Genomic DNA, 24,689 nt, shown 5'->3' on the forward strand with positions numbered 1-24,689 from the left:
GAGGAAAGTAGGAGGGGATGAGAATAGAGATTTAGGAAGGGAATTGAGAGATTAGATTCTTGGTAGTTAGATCTATGGTCACATCTCTTCCTTTTGTTCTTTCTCTCCATTAGTCATTGTCCTTCTCAATTTCAGGTTTGGTATCATCACCCGTCTTCTTAAAAAAAAGTAATACTTGGCCCTCATAAGCAATCCTATTTTCGTCCTTTTCTACACTCCAAAGCCCTTAAACCTGATTTAAATTGGTCCCAGTCTTTTCTGGATCTGCTTGTTTGAATCCCTTCAGTCAGGTTTTCATTCCTCCATTGTACTAAATTACACTTTGTCAATCACTAAAAACATTGTGTGTCAAAATTAAAGTTTAATTTCTTCAATTTTTCTGGTCACCTCCCTTCCATGGCCACCAATCTCATTGTCTCCCATCCCTGCACTGCCCGTTTCTACCTTCTACACAAGACGCACAAACCCAACATCCGGGTAGACCCATTGTTTCAGCTTGTTCTTGCCCACCAAACTAGTCTCATCTTACCTTGACTCTATCTTTTCTCCTTTGGTTCAATCCCTCCCCACCTACATCTGGGATAGCTCACATGCCCTCCATCTCATCAATGACTTCAGATTCCTCAAACTGGACCGCTTCATCTTCACGATGAATATTTAATCCCTTTATATCTCCCTCCCCCATACATAAAGTCTTAAAGCACTTTGCTTCTTTTGGGACCAGAGACCTGACCAGTCACCCTCTACCACTAACCTCCTCCACCTAGCAGAACTTGTCTAAATCAAATCAAATCAAAGGTACCCACATAGGTCCCAGCTACACCTGCCTGTTTGTGGGCTTTGAGGAGTAATTCATGCTGCAGGCATACACAGGCAAGACTTCTCAACTCTTTCTCCAGTATATTGATGACTACATCGGGGCTGCCTCATGCAGTTTGTCAACTTCATGAGCTTATTGACTTCATTCACTTCACAGCCAACTACTGGGTGCCTACACATTTCACTGAGATCACTTCACTGAGCACCATCAGTCCATCCACAGCAGTGACAGAGATCTCCCAGTAGCCAACCATTTCAGTTCTGTGTCACACTCCCATGCTCACATGTCTGTCCATTGCCTAATGTTCTTTCTTCTTTCTTTCTTTGGCTTGGCTTCGCGGACGAAGATTTATGGAGGGGTATGTCCACGTCTGCTGCAGGCTCGTTGGTGACTGACAAGTCCGATGCGGGACAGGCAGGCACGGTTGCAGCGGTTGCAAGGGAAAATTGGTGGGTTGGGGTTGGGTGTTGGGTTTTTCTTCCTTTGTCTTTTGTCAGTGAGGTGGGCTCTGTGGTCTTCTTCAAAGGAGGTTGCTGCCCGCCGAACTGTGAGGCGCCAAGATCCACAGTTGGAGGCGATATCAGCCCACTGGCGGTGGTCAATGTGGCAGGCACCAAGAGATTTCTTTAAGCAGTCCTTGTACCTCTTCTTTGGTGCACCTCTGTCTCGGTGGCCAGTGGAGAGCTCGCCATATAACACGATCTTGGGAAGGCGATGGTCCTCCATTCTGGAGACGTGACCCACCCAGCACAATTGGGTCTTCGATGCTTGTGGACTCTGCCAGTTCGAGTACTTCGATGTTGGTGATGAAGTCATTCCAATGAATGTTGAGAATGGAGCGGAGACAGCGCTAATGGAAGCGCTCCAGGAGCCATAGGTGATGCCGGTAGAGGACCCATGATTCGGAGCCGACTATTCCACCAACACCACCCATAAATTGGAGGTATAACACCTGATTTTCCATCAGGGCATTCTCCAGCCAGATGGCATTAACATTGACTTTTCTGGTTTCTGCTAACCTGCTCTCCTCTCGCCCTGTTCCCTTCCCCCCCTTCCCTTCCCCCTTCCAGCTCTCCTCCCTCCCTCCCTCTCTATTCACAGCCAACCCTCCTCCCCTTGTTTGCTGCTGCCCTCCCTTCCTTCTCCACCTATTACCACTTGCCTTTGTGACCACACCTCCCCCTATTCTCAAGCTCAGATGCCTGCCGACATTTTTCCATACCTTGATAAAGGGCTCAATCCTGAAATGTCAGCTATGTATCTTTAATCTTGTTATATAAAGGACACTGTTTGACCTGCTGTGTTTCTCCAGCATTGTGTTTTTACTTCAACCACAGTATCTACAGATTTTTGTGTTTTACTTTTTAATATCTTCCATCTTCAACAGAGTTGAACACATTACTTCAGCCAGCCTCTCCACTTTCTCCGCCAAGATGTCTCCACAAGTGTGGGACTGCATTCTTATTTGCCCTGCCACAGCAATCCTCCATAATCCTTTCCTTTTTGCAACAGCAGTGTTACCTTGTTCCGATTCTTAGGAGGTGCAGTCACAGAGTGATTATGACACTTGATTTGTAATCTCAAAACCTGGACTAATAATTCAGGGTTGCGTTCAATGCAATCTGGTTGATATACATTTATTTAGTTAAAAAATGCTTCTGTTGGTAACCATTAAACTATTCAATTGTTTTTAATATCCATCTGATATACTGATCATTTTTGGATAAATAACACCTCATAGCTCATCTAATCTTTACATGATACTAAATCACAGCAATGTGACATACTTTTGTTCATTATGATGTTTGACATTGTTGAAGTAATAACTCAGCAGCATTTTCGGCACATAGCTCTATGGTTCGTCTTTAGTTGCCTGTATGAACGATGTATTGTCAAATTAAACCTCAGGCAGTAAGCCATATTTTCAAATCCGTGCTGGTCCACCTTCTTTTATTAATTGAATAAACTGTACATAAATCTGTTATGAATAATACAAGAAAATATTTGAATTAATGATTCATAACTCTTAATTGTAAAAACAACTAAAGCAATATTTCAGTCTGAAAAATGTAATCTTTTGGTTTTTGGGCAATAAAGTTTTTGAACTGTTGATGCATATTTGCAAAATAAAATGTTCAATTTGGCTAAAAGAAATTGGCATTTACAGTATCATTTTCCAAACATAAAGTAGTCAAATGCTGATTAAATACAAAAGTTGGTTACATTCTATTTATTGGCTCCTCTTGGACAGAGGCACGACTTTGATGGGCAAACTCAGCATACTACACGTGGTATCATTTTAAATATTTTGATGTTGTGCAGCTGAGTTTTGATGTTCCACATCTGAATGTTTTGCAAAACTCTGATCTTGGAGGCAAAGATTTCTGTCATCTACCTGGATAGGTAAAGTGTTCCTGATCAGCTTCATCACTGCCAATTGTAGTATTAAACAGGGCAAAAAAACATATCGAAGACTGTACACATGTACAGATCATGAAGCACAAAGGTTCACCTGAAGAGGCCATGATGGAAGAGGCCAAAAAAAAACCATCAATGGCATATCTAGGTAAAGTGGCACCCTAAGGCAAGCACTCCCCATTAAAAAACCGCCATATACCAACCATGCCGCCCAACATATGATATGAGCAGCCAATCAGGTACTGTCACAGGGTGGCCGGTGGGGCTGTCAGAGAGTGGGCGGACAATGGGGCTGTCTGGGCAGCCGGCTGGGCCATCATGGGGCCCGCCATTGGGGGTAGTCAATGGAGCCATCAGGGATGGTTAGTGAGGCCATCAGGAGATGACCAGTGGAGCCAACAGCACGCAGCCAGAGTGGGTTGTGACAGCCCCACCGACCACCCGTGAACAGTCCGGCCCACCAGCCGTCCAGTCTCTGCCACATCATCAGGCTGCTTTGCCCTTAGGGGCTGCTCATCAGTGCCAGCAGCTCAATTTGAGATCAATAGGCAAAATGGCCATCTTCCCTCCTCCTAATCGCCCACGCAGCTAGAAACACTCTGCATTTCCTTCGCTGGTTCTGGCACTGGCAGAGCAGTTCCAGTTGTGTGGGGGATTATGATTATTTTTCCCATTTATTCTGCAGCGAGATGCTGCCAGGTGCTGTTTGTCTCCTGGAATGGCCCCAAAGTGGCCCAATGAGATGCCAGCCCGGACCAGCATTCATGTAAGTGGGATGGAATCAGTTTTGGGCTAGCCTGGCTAGAGACTCGGATATTGGGCAGGCAAGCTTGGATATTGGGCAGGCAAGGTGAGGGCAGTGGCCTCCCCCACCCTGCAAGTAGTCCCCAAAGTATTTGCCCCAGTTGCCATACCCTAGATACGCCTATGTAAATCATGCCTTGGGGCAGAGGGGTGATAAAAAAAATAGCTGTTGATCATGATTACTGGTAAATAAAAGAAGTGGCCAGGTTTGTGGAATAGAGACAGAAGGCTTAGTTGTAGCCTCTTCAGGTGAACCTTTGTGCTTCATGATCTGTATATCGAAGTGTGTGAAGTGGAACTCATGCTCATTAATCCAATAATTTGAAATAGTAGTTAACAAAAGATGAGGATTCAACATAGGAATTAAACTTGTTTGAACTTCCTGAATCATTTTGATCTGTCACCAGAATATATCCAAATTCTATGATGCCCAGATTTACTAATCTGAAGTCTCGATAGTTTTATTTAACAGCAAGGGCTGAATCATGGCAGAAGCTAGCAAGGTTCCTGGGAGAATGTGAAATGAGGCACACTGCATAAATGTACTATCACCTTTTACTGCAGTTGTAGGATTCCACATAAATCAGGATCAAACCATTGGGATCATTTACCCTCCAGGGAGACAACCTTACAAAACTTTAAAAGGGTTAATCCCAAACAGTTGATCCTCAAGGATTAACTCCAATAATTTAACCCGAGAAAATTAAATCTATGAAGAGCTGACCTTCAGTTGAACTACAGTCGCTGTCCTTGGTGCTGAGGTCAATGCAGCAGATCTATAATTTCCTGATCAAAATGTTTGTCACTTTGTGAATCAATCTGGAAATTTGTCTCCCAATAGTAGTGAAGACTTGCACTTCAGAGCTTATCATTTCTCTAGCCACCCTTTTTCAGTATTGTTAGGATCCTTGTACCTACCCAACTCTGTAGAATATTTCCCATCTATGCCCTATCTGGAGAAGACAGGACAAATCCAAACTAATTAATTACACTCCATTGAATATGTTCACAATCTTCAGAAAAGTGATTGAGAGTCTCATGATAATATCATGAAGTGGCACATACTCAGCTAGTTTAGGTTTCCAACATTTCCAGAGATGAGATGAATGCAACTTCTCTTGACATTAAGATAGCTTTTAAGAGCCTCACCCTCATCCTAACCCTCACCCTAATGCATGGCATCATGGAATCCTAAAGTCAATGGCCATCAGCTCCAGTTTAAAGTTACCCTTAACCCAAAGAAATATGTCTATGGTTGTTTGAAATCAATCATTTAATCTCCAGGACATTACCACAGGAATTCCCAGTACCAATGGCCTGGACCCAGATACCTTCAGCTTCTTTGCAAATGACCTTCCTCATATGGTGAAACATGAGAATGTGTGCTGATGATTGATGGGAAAGGGTAATCTCCAATAGAAGGGAGTGTAACCATTTATTTTGCCAATCACTGGCAATATAAGAGTCTAGCTCCCCCGCCATTGGCATCTTGCAGACTGCCTTAACTGGATTAACCACATCAATATTATGCTTCAAGAGAAGGTCTGACTTTGGGTATTCTGCAGCAAATAAATCACCTCCTGACATCCCAAAACAATGTTTACAATCTACGACACCAGCCAGGAGTATAAAACAAAGTCTTCATTTGCCTGGATGAGTGCAATAGACAATAGGTGCGAGAGTAGGACATTCAGCCCATCGAGCCAGTTTAGATCATGGCTGATCTTCCACTATCAGTACCCTGTCCCTGCCTTCTCCCCAAAACCCTTAATTCCCTTGTCCACAAGAACCATATATAGCTCCCTCTTGAACATATCTATCTTCAGTAACACTCAATAAACTTAATGTGGAGCTTATAAATAAAAAGGAGGTGATTTTACTGAGGATGTAGTTCAGGCCTTCAAGCAGTCAGTAGGAAAAAGAGATGTAACCAAACCTTAGAGAAGTGTTTAGATAATAGGGTAATAGCAGTAGAGGATATCAACTTCCCCATTGTTAAAGAGGATCACCTTGATGTAAAAAGGCTTCGAATGGGTGGAATTTTTAAAGTGTGTCCAGCAGAGCTTTTTGAACCAATACATTAACAGTCCGAGAAGAGAAGAGGCAGGGCAGTACTGGATTTAATCTTTGAGAATGTTGCCATGCAAGTGGGAGAAGATTTCTGAGAAAGTGACAACTTTGAAAGTTTTAATTTTGTTATGGAGAGGGACAATTGTTGATGGTCAGCAAGGAGGAGGTGCTATTGCTGACCTGCACTGATTGCAGAGGGTCGAACAGAGTTGCAGTTTGATCATAGGTTTTGCTAGTATGATGATGTTGCATGCCAAGATGTTGTCAATGAACAGCAGCCTGTCTTTTTGCATTGGTAATTGGCTTGCGGAGGTTATACCAGATCTTTCTGTTCATTTATGACTGTCTTCAACAGTTTGCAGAGCTCTTAGTTCATCCATACCTTCTGGTAGGATCGTCCCAAAGAGAAGTGATGTGGAGCAAATTTTATGATCTAAGTAGATAAGAAATCCATTTGGTTCTCTAATCCTCTTATTCCTATTTTCCTCACTGTACTGATCCAACAAACCAGGTGAAGAAAAGGGACAATTTATTATCCCCATGTCAAATAACTACTGAGAGAACTGCTGAGGAGATGATGCGTTGAGAGGGTTAAACATAATTTTTTACTGATTAATTTTTTTCAATAAAAGCCTGGCTTTGAAGATTGAAGCAGCAAAAGGGCAAGATAGTTAACGGTATCCATTGTTTGCAGGATGGTACTTGCCTAGTGACAAGGGATATAAATCATTACCACTCTTACTCGAAGAGCCTGTCCTAACCTGTCCCAGGATGTGAGTCTGCAACTGTTTCGCCTGTGACTGCTCTCTCCTCCTGGCCAGAAGAACTAGCGGTTTAGAAGAAACCATTGAACATCTGTCCTGGGCACGTTTGATGCATGCTCCTGAACTCAACAAGGAATGCAGGAGTCAAGAGGCACATGGTCAAATCCTTTCACAAACAAAGTATGAGATGGATATAATCCCTAGAGAACAAGTCTGGACTCCTCAAAAATGACAGCTGTGTTTAAATTTCATCAGAGATGAATGTTCAGACAAAATTGCAGAGTGGAAATAAAAAACGGACTTTTCTAAGTGATGAATTTTCTGGGAAAAATAAATGTATTTCCTTAGCACTTTAACCCAAGAAATTTTGGGTAAATTCTTTAAGAAGATCCTTTCTTCAATCAACTGCTCCTTTTAGAATCAAGTCAGCTTTCGTAGAAAAATGTGCAGGTTGATGTATGACTACACAAGCTCATGTGCTCAAAGGTAATTCAAGTAGGTTTCTCTGAGTAAATGACAAACCAATTTTGGTGTTTCCAGACATTGTGCTTGCATTAAAGTTAATACATGTTTTGACACTAATCAAATATTCTTCTTGCAATCTAAGGGGGCGCACAAAAAAGTCTTCAGAGCACTTCGGAATTTAAATAACGTATTTTCTAATTGCCTTTATTTCACAAGTTGAAGGAAAGGAAATGAAGTGGTAAATTTTAATTTATTTTAGTTTAAAAAAAAATGTAGACATATCGAACGGTAACAGGCCCTTTTGGCCCATGAGCCCATGCCGCCCAATTACCCCAATTTACCTACAACCCCCGTATGTTTTGAAAGGTGAGAGGAAACAGGAGCACCCGAAGGAAACACACGCGGACATGGGGAGAACATACAAACTCCTTACAGACAGCACCAGATTGGAACCAGAGTCACTGGCACTGTAATTTGAGTTCGACATCCCAAAGGTTAAAAGATTATATGATGATCTGATGGTGATATTTTGGAATGAATATTTTCTTTCTTTCAGAGTAGCAAATAGTAACTGAAAATTTGCACTGGGCTTCAAGAGTTGACCACAAATTATTCCTTTTTTAAGTATAAAATTCCACTATAGTGAATGTGGAGTTCTCCAGAAGCAGCATTAATCAAGATGTCATTTGAAATGGGAGCACATTCAACAATATTGAAATTGAATTTATATTCTATTAATTGTACCATGTATATAGACTTTGAAATTCTTACTTTCTACAGCCAAACAGTTAATTCATTAAAAAAAAGTTAACAATTTAATGAAAAAGAGATAATGAATACAAAAGATCGGTAGATCATAAATATTCACAGTTACAGTAGTGCAAGAAAATAAGGTGATGTTTCACTAGTGCAGACAGTCCTTTGCGGTGTCAGAGAACTCCATTCGTGTAAAAGGAGCATTCAAGAGACTGATGGCTATTGGAAAAAAACTGTTCTGGAATTTAGCGGTGCTGAACTTCAAGCTTCCGTACCTTCTCTTGAAGGTACAAGTGTGAAGAGGTTATGAGCAGGCTGATGGGGCTTCTTTCTGATGTTGGCTGCCTTCTTGGTCCAGCACCTCAATAGAGGGGAGATCAGAGCCTGTGATGGACCTGGCTATGTTTCTACCTTTTGCAGCCTTCATTCCTGGCATTCAAATTTCCAAACCAGGCTCTGATGCAACCAGTCAGTATATTTTCCATAATGCACCTATGGAAGTTAGATAATTTGACAACATGCCACATCTCATGAGAAATAAAGGGAATCAAGGATCAAGATAATGGGTCAATGTCACAATTTGAGAAGGATTACTTCAGCTAACAAAATCAAAGGCCAATTCAATGGCATATTCCTGCTCCTCTATTCCTATCTTAAATAAATTCACAATTTCACTGAAAGCCCATTAAGGAATTAAATAGATAATGTTTCAAAATTTAGTAGTCCAGAAATTCCATGCTAAGAACTTGAAAATGGCTATATTCATAATCCAATTGTAATTTCCCTGTGAGAGAAGAGACAGCACTGATGGCTATTGATTTATATAAGTCACCTTCTTTAAGTTTCTTGTTTTCTTTTTCTAGTACCCATCAGAGGTTACTTTGATGGTGATAAAGATCTTACTTTCAACCACGTACAAGGGAAGGAAGCTGAGACATTTGCTGTCAGCAAGGCTAATTAATGTAATCCAAGCAACTCTTTACCAATATCTGCTCCTCAATTACCAGCAGCTAACAATGTTATCTGGCCCTAGAGTATTGCTGTTTGTGGAACATCTGGTTGGAGAGTACCTCAAAATTATAAAATTTACACTGAAGAATTTGGACAGGTACATGGATGTGAGGGATGAAGATGCAGTACAGTGGGATTAGGCAAAAAAAATTGGCATAGACTAGAAGGGCCGAAGGGCTTGCTTCTGTGCTGTTATGTTCTATGGTTCTAAGTTGTGGAAGGCACTATATAAATGAAGATTCCAATTTCTGGGAAACCAATTGAAAAAAAAGTTAAACTTTTACTTGGTTTAGTAGAGTTTTGGGAAAACTGAGCCACTCGTAAGATTACTTGTAAAATTACTAGGTTGTGGAGGTAGCAGTTCTTTTATATTGTGAAAAGATGTGGGGGAAGGAGTGTGATTTCTTTGGATTTAATACATTCTTAAAAAGAAGTGAGCCTCTCATATTGACAATGAAAGACTGCAGATGTTGTGATTGAGTAAAATTACAATGCTGGAGAAACTCAGCAGGCCAGGCAGTATACTTTGTAGAGCAAAGATAAAGACAGACACATAACAAACATTTTGAACTTGAGCCCTTCATCAAGATATGATTATCTTGATCCTTGTTTGCCTTTATTTCTCATGAGATGTGGTGTGTTGTCAAATTGAATGCCAGGAATGAAGGCTGCAAAGATGCTTGAACTTTGGGTGCCTGTCTACATTTTACATAGAGAGATGTAAGAAGATTGAACGTATTTGGAGTTAGTGTGCCCTGTTTCTGTATAATAAGTTTAGCGAGGATCTGTTTCCAGTAGATTACGTTGGTCACATGTATGAGTCTCCTTGTGATTGTTTCATGGCCCATACAATGGTTCATCTATCTTATATCCTTGCATTCAAATTCCCAATATCAAATTCCGTTGCATGAGTGCTGCACCTGGAGTGTCAATCAGCAAAATTTGTTCCAAAAATGTAATCTAAATTGTTTTTCATTTACTAGTGTGAATGGAGATGTGAAAGGTGGTTTTAAAAAAATACATAAATCATGAAAAAAATGAATAAAAAATATTTGGCCCATGACATTAGAAATCCAGGATTCAGATATTCAGAATGGGAAGGCTATAATAAATTCAACTATATCCTGAACCTAGCATTAACACATGAATTATGTGAAAAGTGGCAATCCACTTGCCTCGTGGATTTAAATCTGTTGTCATGTTAAATGGAATCTGATTGCTTAATACTTAGAGCTACCTCCTTAGATTTTGAACAAATGGCAGATACATTGAGGAGTTTTCAAGACTGATCTGTAGATAAGCCTCACTGGATCCAAATGAGGGTCAAAGGCCCTTGTTTCTTAAGCCCCTTTCACACTTGCAAGTGATCCCAGGAATCAAACGCCAATCGGCCTTTAAAGTAGCAAGTGTGAAAGCAAAATCAGCTCAACGCCGGCATCAGATGACATCATCTCACGCCGAGGATTGACGCCTCAACCATGCATATTGGTACAATCCCCGGCATCTGCAGACACTGGCATTGCAATCAGGCAAGTGTGAAAAGGGTAATTGCATTGTGGGATTGAAATGACCCAAGTTTTTGCGTGAGTGCAGGAAGAAAAGATTAAAATGAAGGCATAAACTTCGCCTTGGGAAAGTCACAGTGGGGGAGAGAGAGAGGGGAAATAAATAGCAATAAATAGCAATAGCGGACAATCTCCAACTGCAATTAGTCTTAATGAAGACTACTTACTCCATTGTACCATAATACTCCTAACTCTGTCAAAGTGACATGGGTGATTTGCAAATTTTGACTGAGGCAATCCTAACTCTTCATGTCAGTAGAGAGGAGTCTAACAGGAGCAATTCCAACAGAGGTTACAAAAGTAAATGAACCATCTGCCAGCCTATTGGTCTTGTATGTTTTACATATTTTGTTAAAATGTGTGCATAATAAATTCATAAAGCATGACGAGAGACGTGTGATCACCAGCCGGTAAAGTAATTTTTATGAAAGAGAACATGTTGAAACAAAAGCATCCTGATTATTACCAATTAGACTTGCATGAGTGCTGCATTTCAGTAATGGAAACAATTCCTACAAATGTATTTTTTAGTAAAAGTATTTTAACTGTTTTTCAATTTTGCAAACTTTGGATCATAAGTGGGTTAGTGCCATTGAACCTCTTTTAAGGGAGAGAAATGACTTATTTCACCACATTTCCGAAGTTGAGTTAACTCACTAGGATTAATTTCCAAATGCAAACATTCGGAAGATAAATCTAAAGTGTGGTTAGTGAGGATAGAAAAAGGTGTTAATAATTTATCTGAGATTTCACTGAGAAATGCTAAGTTTATCCCAGAGTTAAAACCTTCAAAACATACCAGGGTCATAGGTTAATTGGGGTGTTTGGGTGAAACGGACTCATGGCCTGGAAGGGCCTGTTACCATGCTGTATGTCTAAATTAAGTAAACTCAATAGCTTGGTTTTCTAGCTTCCACCCAGATTCACTCTCTGCTTTTCCCATCTGTCTCAAGTTAAATTTTCTGGATTGGAAAGGTGGTTCTCAATGGTATTTATGCTCTAAGAACAAAAGGTCAAGTTCACAGATCGCAGCAGGGTTTTGAACAATATGCATGGTAGACCAGGACAAATTCTGTCAATGAACCCTGGATCACTGGGAAAACTCTATCCCCAGATTTACTATCTCTCAAAGTTTTCACTGTTTCTGAAACATTTAAAATCTATTAAAAATGAAATAATTTGTTTAAAGTTGTTAATTTAAAACATAAAATCAAATAAATACAATTAAGAATTTTAAATAATTGGAATAAATTAATACAAATAATTTAAAACTATAATTCACCTTATTCTTCCCTTCAGCCATTTGAACCTCTCTAATTAAATGGACTCACAGATCCTGCGTCAGGCCTGACTTCCACAGTCTGCGGAATCTCAGCAAGTTCTGCTCCCCTTTCTCGAACCTTATTAAAGCAGGCATTGAAACTGTACCATGTAGTAGCGATTTAAAAGATCTATTTGTCATCATGGCACCGTGGATATTCCACTTACGTCAACATTTTTGGGAGGAGGGAGTGGGGGGGGAGAAAAAGTCACTGTATATGTGTGAAAAAGAAAAAGTGTATATCATGGCTAATGTGATTTATGGTGTGAAAAAAAAATTTTAAAAAAAAACATTTGTGAATGTACAGATTCAGGCACATATTTTATTCCCCGGGAATCACCCACCTCCTTTCTAAAAGGGGCAAGTTTCCTGACTACTTCTTATCAATTCTACTGTGAAAGATTTAACAACAAAGCTCAGTTTTATTCTCAGCTAGTGAATCATAATAAAGATCCGGAGCCACTTGTTGCTTGCATAAAATCAATAGATTGTCATCAGTTAATCAGAGTTTCATCTTCACTGTATCTTGTACCGAGTTGCTGTTCTGCCCATTTTGAAGTTGGGTTCATGACAAAAAACTGGTTCAGCTTCTCAAATTCACCTGAAAAGTTGCCATGAGGATATGGTGACCACTAATGAAGTGCTTTGCAGACAATGAATTGTAGTTACAGGTGTATTATCGGGGAAATGTGAGAACCAATTTGTGTTTAGCAAAATCCCACAAACTACTGTCAGGTGATAGATATTCTATTGTTTGTATAATGTCAATAACAAATATAGGTCAAAACACTAGAGAACTCTTCTGGTCATGTTTGAACAGAATAATGAGATTTGTACAGCCACCCTAGAAGATCGACACTTCATTAACATCCCCTCTCACACTGCAGCATTCCCTCAACCTTGGCACTAATGTAATTTCACAATTTAATCTCAATCTATTTTCTTACCTTTAAGTGGGAAAATAAGAAAATGTGCAACTTAGGTACTTAAAATGTTTAACTGGCTTTAAACCCTACAGGGTGTTTGGTGAATTAAGCAGTGAGAGGGAAAAAAAGTAATTCCAGTCTTACATCATAACACAGCTTATTAAATGCTGAAGGAGTCTGCATTTAAAAGTTCTACATTGTTGTGACTCGTAACTGTATATTATAATACATGCCTCACAGTAATTCAACTCCTTTTTATCTTCAGTTTATCCATATCATATTGATTCACAATGAAATTCATGCCCGCAAGCTCTGAGAAATTCTGCCACTCTTTATCCCTCCACTGAAGGGATAAAGGCATGTTGAGGATTGTTTGGGAAGCAGGCAGACAGTGTGAAAGGATTGTCTGATTTTGAGCAACTAAGCTGTTGTAGTTTGGGGCAAGATTGGCCAACTCTTGGCCAGTTGTCTTGATTGAACAAACTTAATTTGAAAATTTGATTTCTGCAGAGCTCAGTGATTTATCAGACAAGAGCAGACCCTTGTAAAAGGCTCCCTTGCAAGTCCAATCCATTATCTTCATCATATGGAGTAATTGAGGTGAATAACGTAAGTCCATTTGAAGAGAAGCTAGATAGTTACATGAGTGAAAAAGATTATGCTGATGGTGTGAGAAAAAATATGGTGGAAGGACTGTCATGGGTAGCTTACCTCCTGGCAAAAAAAAAATCAGCTCGGCCAAACGTACTGCATGTTTTACATAATTTATCATCAAAATCTCTCTTTCCACATTTTTGAATTGACATGCTTACTAAATTAAAATAAGATAGATAACTATCAATCAATAGATACTGTTCCCATTGTCACACATATAGATTTACCTCCCTACCACCAATGAGTATTTTGAAGTATTCAAGGGATCTTCATCAGTAGACAACAACCAATTAACTCATCATTATACACTTTCTCCCTTAACTCATCCCAATTTTATTTCTTGGTTTTGACAACAGCCCCAACATAAGATGGCAATATAGTGTTTAGTTTGGTATCAAACACTGTTTCTCTATTGCTGGGGAGGGTGTTAAACTGGGAATCATCTTGACTTGTTTTGCATAGTATACTAACTGTGGTGAGATTGTCCTGGCAGATGTAGAAGACTATGTTTGTGCAACTGACATCAAAACTCACTGAGATTCAACACATTGAAGTATGGAAGAATAAGAGCTGACCATGGATCAAAGGGAATCCCATTTTTAATTAAGATAAAGAATGACTTCTCTCAGAGATTAGTGAGATTAATTCATACCATAGTGAGCTGTGGAGACAAATACCACGTGAATATATAGGACTTAGAATTCTAATCAGTTGGATAGATCTTTACAGAGTACGGGAATTAAGGGATACGGGGAAAAGGCAGGTAAGTGAGATGAGCAGGCTCAATGGGCCAGGTGGCCTATTCTTGCTCCTATTTCTTATGTTCATGTAAAGGACAGGAAAATGAACACAAGCAATGCTGGGTCAGCCATGATTTTTTTGAATAGTGAAGTAAGTTGGTGAGACTGAATTACCCATTTCTGATGCTTCTTAACATCCACGGTTTTAGAAAAGAGAGAATAGGAACAGAAATGTTCCAATATGCTTCATCATTTGGCATTAAAGAAATGGAAGGAGAAAGTGAAATTAATGGGTACACAAATGTAAGCTATGAGGTTTTGTTCAAGTTCATGTTAATGTCATGACCTTTTCTCAAAGCCAAGGTTCACATCACCATAATCCAAAGACCTGATTATTTTTTCCTGTCAATTGCAGTTTCAGTGTGAATGTGTATAGGATTCCACTGATGGAATGCAGCCACGTGTAGGAGCCAGAACATGTTCAGAATGAGACAGGCACACTTCATCTTACTCAGTGTGTGTGCGTGTCAGGACCTGGCACAACAAAGTTATTTCTATCTTGAAAATTAGAGCAAGTCCTAACTTTCCCAAAGTGAGAAGCCGAGACTAAATTAGGGGGAAAGTATGTTGAAATCTTTCAAGGAACAAGAAGCGCCTTGACAAAGCCAGTCTGGGGGGTCTGCGATTAAGAGCCTCAAGGATAACCAGGTGTTGAGGGAATTAAAGTCTTTTCTTATAAAAGTTTCAACAAACTTGAAGCATACTCGCTGCTATACAATAAATTTACCAGCCTTCTTGAGGAGAGATAAAGTCAATGGATGTCAATCCAACAACAAAGAGAATAGAAAACCAGGAGGGGAAATCCTATCTGAGAGTAACAAATGCTCACTCTGATAAATAAAAGTCTGCCTTCTTCAAATACATAAACCTACTAGTGCACTTCAGTGAGGGGTTGTATTCCTACATTGAACTATTGAGTTACAGATCTTCACCATAAAATTGTATTTCTCCCCATCTTCAATCGTCTTCTTAAACCTTACTTTTCCAGCCAAACATCCAGGCAGATTTGTTCAGCTTTAATTTTTTCCATTATTCCAATTATCGTGGCTAATTTTTGTTAATGTTAATATTAAAATGTATAAAGGCATATTTTTGATGTGAAAACATAAAGTTATACAAAATGAAAGCAAGCACCATTTCAATCCCTCAAGTCTGATGTGCTATTTAATAAATCAGAGCCAATCTGATCTTTGGCCTGGTCCATTTTCTTGCCAGATTGCCGTAACTTTTGATGATCAGATAATCCAAAAGTCAGTCTATCTTTTTATTGATTGATTGGCTCAGAATAATAGCTCTCTGTCACCCTGCAGGTTTGTTATTTGCTCTATTGTTACAGAATTACTGCTTTTGTTGCCATCACTTGAAACCTTCAGATTGCCTTGTCATAAAAACTTGCAGTACAGCAAGAGACCATGCTTATTCCCTCTCTGTGAAAGAATTGGGCAATGTCCCACTCCTACTTCATTTTCCCAATTACACATTTATTCCCCTTTCAAGTCCATGTACAATTACCCTTTGAAATTACTTCTCTATTTACAGGCCTGAATCCAATTTTCAGTTTATATTCACTTGTCCCCCCCACCGCTGCAAAAATAGTTGCCCTCCATTTACCCTAACAATTCCTTTTAGAATGGTAAAATTAAAATCAAAATATCCTACACAGGGAATGGAAGACTAATTTAAAGGCACCTAAGGGAAACTGCTGATTCTTTGTTAAGAGCAGTTCATAACTAATCTCACTGTTATATTCCCTCCCATAGCCTTGAATCACATCTGGTTCAAATATTTAATTTTTGTTTTAAAAGTTCAATGATAATTAAATCATTACTTTCTGTGCCAAAGTATTTAATTCCTCAACAGCATCATGGGTCAAGAAATTTCTCATTCCATCATTTTTATCAGTGGTAGTTTTAAGTGAACAAGAAAATGCTCTCAGTTTTCTATTCAACTACTCTGAAATGACTTTCCTTTTCATAAACCTTCATTTTCCAGAAATATATTACTGCACACAAATCCATGTTATATGTTTTATGCTCATCAAACCAGTCTGCTAATCCATAAGTCTCTATGAAGTCTTTGATAGTTTTCTTTACCATTTGCCAAATCCCTTGCCTTGCGATAACCTGTAGCTACAGCACATCTCTGGTCCAAGCAAACACCATTTATTTTAACTCTCCGATTCCTTCATATCGATCAACTTTCCAACCATGCTGAACACCAACTACCTAAGTGGATTCTGAAAATCCAAATACCCTACAGTTACTAAATTCCTTCTATTTGTTCAATTGATAATTTCTTCAACAAACTCAATTTAGTCTTTATTTATTGGCTTCAGTCATTTGTGTATTACAAATACACAATTGCAACATTATGAAAGTTCATTTTCAAGGATCACCTTCTTCTCCCACCTACCACCCAAACAAACTAACAGCCAGAATAACAATTCATTTTTCCCATGGATAGAAACCCAGGTCATCAATGTGAAATTGTGGATTTAAGTCATTTGAACAATGCTATTCACACTGATTTTTTTTGTAGTGTGGTTAGTTTTAAAAAAATTATTATAACTGCTAAATAATTTAATTTGTTTAATATTGCCATTGTACTGCCAATCTCCTTCATCCTAATCCATTTTCTTTTTTTTTCTTTTGCTTGGCGAATCCATTGTTCATCAATGAAATGTCTGATAATTAATCAAACCTCTTTTTTTAATTACTTGAAAATAAATTAAATGAATTTGAATTCAGAACTCCCAAGCCAGTTGGCAAAAAATGCCCTTATCACTCACAAAGAAATGAAAATAGATCAAGTGTGAGCAGTAATCCCAAACAGAAGTGCCTTTGATGTGCCGATCTTTAAAAGTTGGTGGAGTTCAATTAGATTGGAGTTTGGTTTGTATCATATATATGTTAATATCGAAAGAATATTACTATTCATTGATAAAACTGTTGTAGAGGAGTCCCACATTAACTCAAATAATGTGAAAGAATCATTTGTTTGTATCTGGTTGGCAACACAAGGGATTTCTGTATCTGTGACCAACTAGGAAAATGTCAAAACCAACCTGTCTAATGATATTGTTTGCACTTTCTGACATTGAGAAAGGATGAGAAACAATTAAAACATCTTAAGCCACTTTATATTAAGTATGACTATAGTCAATTTAATCAGTGCACTACTTTCTGTGCTAGTAAAGTCCCATCAGCAGAAATGAGATGAATAATGGCATTAGGAGAAGAAGGCATGATGGGCAAGATAATACCCAGTTGTCCTTAAAGTCATGCCATGAAATTTATGACAATTTCTTGTTCAAAGGTATATGCAGACGGGATTAATCTGTCATGCAATTTAAATGCGTTTCAAATGCACCAACTCATGAATCAGAATAATATTCCAAAAATGTAATCTTGCGTGAACATTAATTGGCTATATTTTCAACACCCACTCACTGATTTACCGCACCTCAACTGAAATTAGAATTCCGCATCAATCTTCTCTGCTGACAGATTGCAGATGATGGAGACGATAATGACGATTCTCAACCCTCTTCAGAGCTAACACAATTTTGACCCATTATGCAGGCGGAGCACCCTCTCATTATTGTAATGGAGCATTCACCAAGATATTTTGTTTGGGTCTCTAGAATAGGGATTGAAATTTCTAATAGAGCCATGTCTGACATAAGATAAGATCATGAATTTGAAGAACTCACTTTACAATCCTGATCTCTGGTTCTGTCTGTGTAGAGTTTGGACATTCTCCCATGTAACCATGTGTTTCCTCTGGATATTCTGATTTCCTCCTACATCCCCAACATATGCAAGTTGTTAGGCGATTTAGCCACAGTGAATTGTCCTCAATACCTAGGTGACTGCAGTGATAGTGCTAGAATCAAAGGGAACTGTTGGTAAAGTATGGAGAATGAAGCAGGTAGAGTATAGCATTTTATAAAATGCTGGTCAGCTCAGATAAGGTGAACCAGAGGGCCTACTTCCATGCTGTATGATAATGAAACTTTGTCCAATTTCTCTTTCCTTTCTGCAGTGAGTTACCTTCTACTAATGAACATTTACAATATTGTGGTGAAAGAATTAATAGATGCAAACATAATAAAGAATGAGGAGTAATCATTGACAAGATAGATGTTGAGATACTTCCTCTAGTGCGAGAATCACAAACAAAGGAATGTAGGGACAAAATAATGGGCCAGTCATTTAGAACCGAGGTGTATAGAAATTTCTTGTCTCAGATGATAGTGAGTCTCTGGATTTCTTTGCTCCATGGAATGATGGATGCTGCATAATTTGATGTATTTAAGGTGGAGATAGATAAATATTTAAAAGATTGAAGAATTGACTCAAAAGAGAGTTGAGGCCAACATAGTTCAACCATGGTCATACTGAGAGTCCTGGGGACCTATTCCTGCTCCTAAGTTCTTGTGATGCTTGTGAATGCTGAAGGGACAATGAGCTGAGGTCTCTGAAATAGATTTTGCCATGCTTTAAAACATTTTGTCAAGGTGACCTCTCAACTTACATGGGTTGCCATGCCTGCCCTGCCTTTGCTTGATCTTGATGATATGTGCTTTCCACAGGGCAGTGGTGTGGATTTGGAACATTTCTGAACATATCTTCAGCCCATGGTCTGAAGGCTAATTCTAGCCCTCCATACTTATGTTTTCATTGAAATCATGTGTCTTTGGACCTTAGCATTAGCTTGAACCAAAGAGCTGATGACTGAAGTAAGGGAAAATCAGAAGTTTCTGATCCAGTGATCATTGGAGGATCAGAGGTGGAGAGGGGGAATAAATTTCAGTTCTTGGAAGTCACTATCTCATAAGATATTTCCTGGACCCAGCACACTAATAGCATCTTAAAGAAAGCACATCAGCACCTCTACTTCCTCAGGAGTTTGCAGAGGTTTGGTATGATATTGGAAACACTGGAAAATTTATATAGATGTGTGGTGGAAAATGTGCTGACCGGTTGCACCACGGTCTGGTTTGGAGATACCAATGCCCCTGAGTGTAAAGCCCTGCAAAAGGTAGTGGACATATCCCAGGACATATCACAGGTAAAACCCTTCCCAACATCAAGAACATCTACGGGGAACACTGCTGTCAGAGAGTAGCAGCAATCACCAAATATCCACACCATCCAGAACATACTCTATTCTCACTGCTACCATCAGGAAAGAGATATTGGTGACACAAGACTTGCACCGACAGATTCAGGAACAGCTGCTACCCCTCCACACCATCAGACTCCTCAACAATGAACTCAATCAGGGACTCATTTAAGGACTCTTACTTTTGCACTTCGTTCTTTTTCTCTCTGTAATGCACAGTCAGTTTGTTTACATTTCTTTATTTGTGTGCAATTTCTTGGCACTACTAAGTGGTAATTCTGCCACCCACAGGAATCTCGGGATTGTAGATGATGTCATGCATGTACTCTGACAATAAATCTGAAATCCGAAACTGATAAGAGAAGCTTACATATTCAAGTCTCAAAATGGCAGTCTGATGGAAAGTCAGTCACAATTTATTGCCTTTTAAGTACTGTCATTTAACTATATTAATCCATATGTCTGTATAAATATCAGAAGGCGTCAGGAAATCATATGCTCCAGGTAAATTAGTGGTTCTACTTGACGTGTCAAAACATGCCAGTGATCGTGTAGAAACTTCCATGCAGCAGACTGTGAAAATAAAACATGGTCAGAAAATTTGAAAGTGAAGCACCCTGCTTGGATTTCAAAGGACCAGTTCCTTTTCACCATCTTTGACATGATCAAACATGCTTAACTTAGTGGATAGTTTCAGTAAAATGGATTTGGAACCCTGACTAAAATTATTTGCATCACGAGTTTTACTTCTGTCTTGTATTGTATATTAGGTCTTCTGGGACATTGCTCTCAGCCAACTTGAAAGCTTGAGTCCACATTCTCAACTCCGCAGTGAGACTGTGCTGGTGAACAAAGCAGTGCAGAATTCTGACTTTCTTACTAAACTCAGACAAATGTGACACATGATCAGCACAGATACAAGAAACAGCAAGGCAGAAAGAGAAGCTACATTACCAGCTAGTCATCAAATTGGATTGTATCCTTGTGTTGATACTGGAAAAGAATGGGACCAGGAGAAGCTGAAGAAAAAGTTCACTGGTAACTAGCACAAAGAATTAAGGTTATGTTGCGAGGCTTCAGACTCTCATGTAGGCAACAGATCACAGCAAATATAAAGCGATAGAAGGAAAAATATAAAGAATAGAAGGTGGGCCATCAGGCAATGCTCCTGGCGACTCTTTGTTTGCCTTACAGCAGACAAAATTTAAAGTATATCATGTATATTACATTTTTATGTATTATTATGTGACAATAAAAGGAACCTTTGAAAAATAGTCATGTGCCATAAACATATATGTATTTACCAAGGATAGCTCCAGCTGTGTTAATAAGCTGGCTGATCTACATGGTCACTGTTTCTCTATTTTCAGTAAATGTACCTATTTAATTCATACATTAAGGACCCTATGGATAATTCCAAAATATGCATTGAATTAAAATTGCTCATTGTGAATAAGTCATTCTCACCTATTTAACTGCTCTACAGCTGGTGACTGTATTTCATCTTGAATTGCTATGGAAGTGACATAATAAAAATAATTGTGTATATTTTAATGACTGCTTTTCTCTGTGTTATTTTATTTTATAGTATTCTCCACTGCTGAAGAAACTTTACTGTCAGATTGCAAAGACATGTCCAATCCAAGTGAAATTGACTTCTCCACCACCTCCAGGCAGTGTGGTGCGTGCAATGCCAGTTTACAAAAAAGCTGAACATGTCACTGAAGTGGTGAAACGCTGCCCCAATCATGAACTTGGCAGAGACTTCAATGATGGTGAGTGATTCTTCCTGAAATGCAGTGTAATTTCTATCTCCATGTGCTAACTCCAGCCCCTTGGTGCATGAGATTTGGGTCTGCTGGATAATTGTGAGGGGTGGCAGATAGAACTTTTCTTTCTACCTCAATAATATCAATCAGAAATAACTCTTTCTATTTATTTATTCTGTACTGAAACACTGACATATGCAATACAAAAACATGCTGGAGAAACTCAGCAGGTCACACAGCATCCATAGAAAGTAAAGTCTAACCAATGTTTCGGGCCTGAGCCTTTTGTCTGTAGATTTTCTTGTTTAACAGTGGCCTCTGTTGTCTATGCTAAGTGAGAATTATTAGGGGGACACGAAGAGCAGATGGAACAAGTTGGGAAGAGGATCCAATGGGTGAAATGTTTGAGCAGAAGGTGCATAGAACCAGAAAGGAGAAAGATCAAAATAGGTGACGTAGGCTGGAAGGGTTACAGGAAAGGAGACAAAATTGTAGTTTAATTGCTTTAACACCATAAGTGGACATGAAACACTTGCCAAGGCTTTACAATGCAGTTATTTGGTATGATATTGGAAACCATGGAAAATTTATATAGATGTGTGACCGGGTTGCATCACGGTCTGGTATGGAGATACCAATGCCCCTGAGTGTAAAGCCCTGCAAAAAGTAGTGGACATATCCCAGGACATCACAGGTAAAACCCTTCCCACCATCAAGAACATCTACGGACCACTATAACCAGAAGCTTTGCAGATGTATCTTCAAATGCAAGTTGCCAGATGATCCAATCAAGTATTGTGCAGTACAAAACTAACAGGTTTGAAAAGTGGCAACGTAACTACGCTCGAAAGAAAGTTTCAACCAGCTCTACCTGCCAAAATTGAATATACCTGTAGATAAAGGCTTTGTTACGATTGCCATCTGTATTATTTCTGCCAGGAAGGTTTTTCTGAGCTTTATAAGCCACCACAACACAGCTCATTTGCGTACTAACATTGCTGAGCAGTGTTGTTGTAGGAATGGCTTCTAATTGTTAGCCTTCCACTGCAATGAATCATCAGATATTGAAGATCTAATCCTTTTGCGCATTCAACTCTCTACATGTATTGAAATGATGCAAGCACTGGTGAACATGGATCATCCCACCATGACTTGTTTTGATAACAAACTTCCTGGGATTGCCCCAGTTGGATACAGTCAGTACAAGAGAAACAAGAAGGATTGTAGATTAATTCCCCAAACTGGACCATGACAATGGATCTTTCTGTCCTTGGATTAAAAGAGAAGAAAAATCAGCCAGGGCCACATTTTGGGAGTGTAGTCCATTGGCACCTGATGTGGGGATAGGGTCACACACAGGTCTGTCTGTTGGCAACATACCACCAATTTCCATCCAGGGAATGCACATTGAAATTTTAACCAAAAGAAAGATAGAATAAAGTAAAAACACACAGAAAATACTGGAGGAACTCAGCCAGTCTCATGGCATCCATAGGAAGTAAAGATTTATTACCAATGTTTCAGGTCTGAGCCCTTCTTCATACAATGAAGCCTGAAATGACGATCATATATCTTAACCTCCTATGGATGCTGCAAGACCAGTGGAGCTCCTCCTGCATTTGCTGTGGGTTTTTTTTTTAACTGAAATCACAACATCTGCATACCTCCTTATTTCACTCCAAAGAAAGATAGAATGTCAGGAGAATGGAAAAAAAATGCAAACCTTTCATCAACAGCCAGTGCCTCACTTATTATCGATCAAAGGAATTAGTTCATCATAGCTCAATAAGTACCAAACTATTATTCATATTTTATTATAATTAGAATGAAGTAAATTATTCTTCATCATCTACAATAGATAATCATGTGGTTGCTGGCTTCCTCTTTCCAACTGAATGCTCACTGGACCATCATTAGTCAGCTCTTTCATGGTCTCATTTTATAGTTTGCGTGTCATTGCCATCCTTCCAGGCCAGTCCGCTCCTGCCAGTCACCTGATCAGGGTCGAGGGAAACAACCTTGCTCAGTATGTTGATGATGCTGTCACTGGACGCCAGAGTGTAATGGTGCCATTTGAGCCTCCACAGGTATGTTGCAATCCTTATATGTCTTTCATTCTTGAACTTATCTGCAAACAAGAAGCATTTGATGAAATCTTCCATTTATAACATGAGACAGAAAGATTTTTTTGACTGATGTCACCAAGAAATGAATCGAATCATGTGCATATTGTAGGGTATTCACAAATATTATGGATCCATGAACCATGGGCGATTTTTAATATTTTGAATGAATAAATTATTCAGATGACAAAGATGGACAGCTAGATTCAGATTTATCGTCACATCACAGACAACCCTGATATTTTTTTTCCTGCGGGTGATACTTACAGGCAGTGCAAACAAAATTGACTCAACGTACACATGTAAACAAATAAAGAAATGTAAACAAACTGAGAGTGCAATACAGAGAAAAATATCAATAAAATGCCAAATTAAGAGTCCTTAAATGAGTCCCTGATTGAGTTTTTTGTTTGAGGATTCTTATGGTGGAGGGGGAGCAGCTTTTCTTGAACCTGGTGGTGCGAGTCTCGTGGCACCGATACCTCTTTGCTGATGGCAGCAGCGAGAACAGACCATGCGCTGGGTGGTGCAGATCCTTGCTGATTGCTGCTGCTATTACCTGTTCTCAGTGGTGGGGAAGGTTTTACCCGTGATGTCCTGGGCTGTGTCCACTATCTTTTGCAGGGCTTTTCGCTCAGGGATATTGATGTCCCCATTCCAGACCTTGATGCAGCCATTCAGCACACCTTCCACTACACATCTGTAGACATTTGCCAGGGTTTCTGATGTCATGCCAAACATGCTAAAGTAGTTATGACTTTGAGTAAACATTCTATTTGAAGTTGGACAACGTCAGTTATGATACAGGATTAGACATGGAATTGCAGAAATATCTGTTCAAGAGACCACATTTTATGTAAAAATCTTTCTGCAAGTGGTGGACTCCTAAGATTATACTGACACCTAGTGTCAGTAGTTCAACACTTATTGCTGAAAACTAACCATAATTAACAAGACTTTAGAGAAACGTGAAAAATAAGGAAAAAGCAGGAGTTTCATTCATAGATGATTTACCAGCTTTATTCTGTTATTTAAATTAAAAATAATATACATATGTCAAATTAAATCCTTTATGTTACTGGTTTCAGAATAAGGATATCACCTCCAAGTGTATCAGTAGATTTTGTAAATCTATTTTAAAAAATCTATAATATTATTTTGGGCTAAATAAAAACAAAAGCTCTGGTGATAGGGTAAATAGTCCAGAATGCCAGTGAAATTTAAACCAGGCCAATGGTGCAGTAACAGCGTTGCGCTAAACTGTGATGCTAATTATTGATTTGCATGGGTGATTGA

At 39.1% G+C, this 24,689-nt stretch overlaps 1 protein-coding gene across 4 annotated transcripts in view; it reads left to right on the plus strand.

The window, feature by feature from the left end:
• Positions 1–24,689, plus strand: part of tp73 (tumor protein p73) — a 124,616-nt gene that overhangs the window by 84,406 nt on the left and 15,521 nt on the right. For all 4 annotated transcript variants that reach the window (XM_069918543.1, XM_069918540.1, XM_069918542.1 and 1 more), the window contains 2 exons: positions 21,090–21,276; positions 23,242–23,357. In XM_069918543.1, the coding sequence (XP_069774644.1) occupies positions 21,090–21,276; positions 23,242–23,357 (303 nt within the window). The remainder of the gene's footprint in view (positions 1–21,089; positions 21,277–23,241; positions 23,358–24,689) is intronic.

Source organism: Narcine bancroftii, chromosome 2 (genome assembly GCF_036971445.1).
Source record: "Narcine bancroftii isolate sNarBan1 chromosome 2, sNarBan1.hap1, whole genome shotgun sequence".
Taxonomy (NCBI): domain Eukaryota; kingdom Metazoa; phylum Chordata; class Chondrichthyes; order Torpediniformes; family Narcinidae; genus Narcine; species Narcine bancroftii.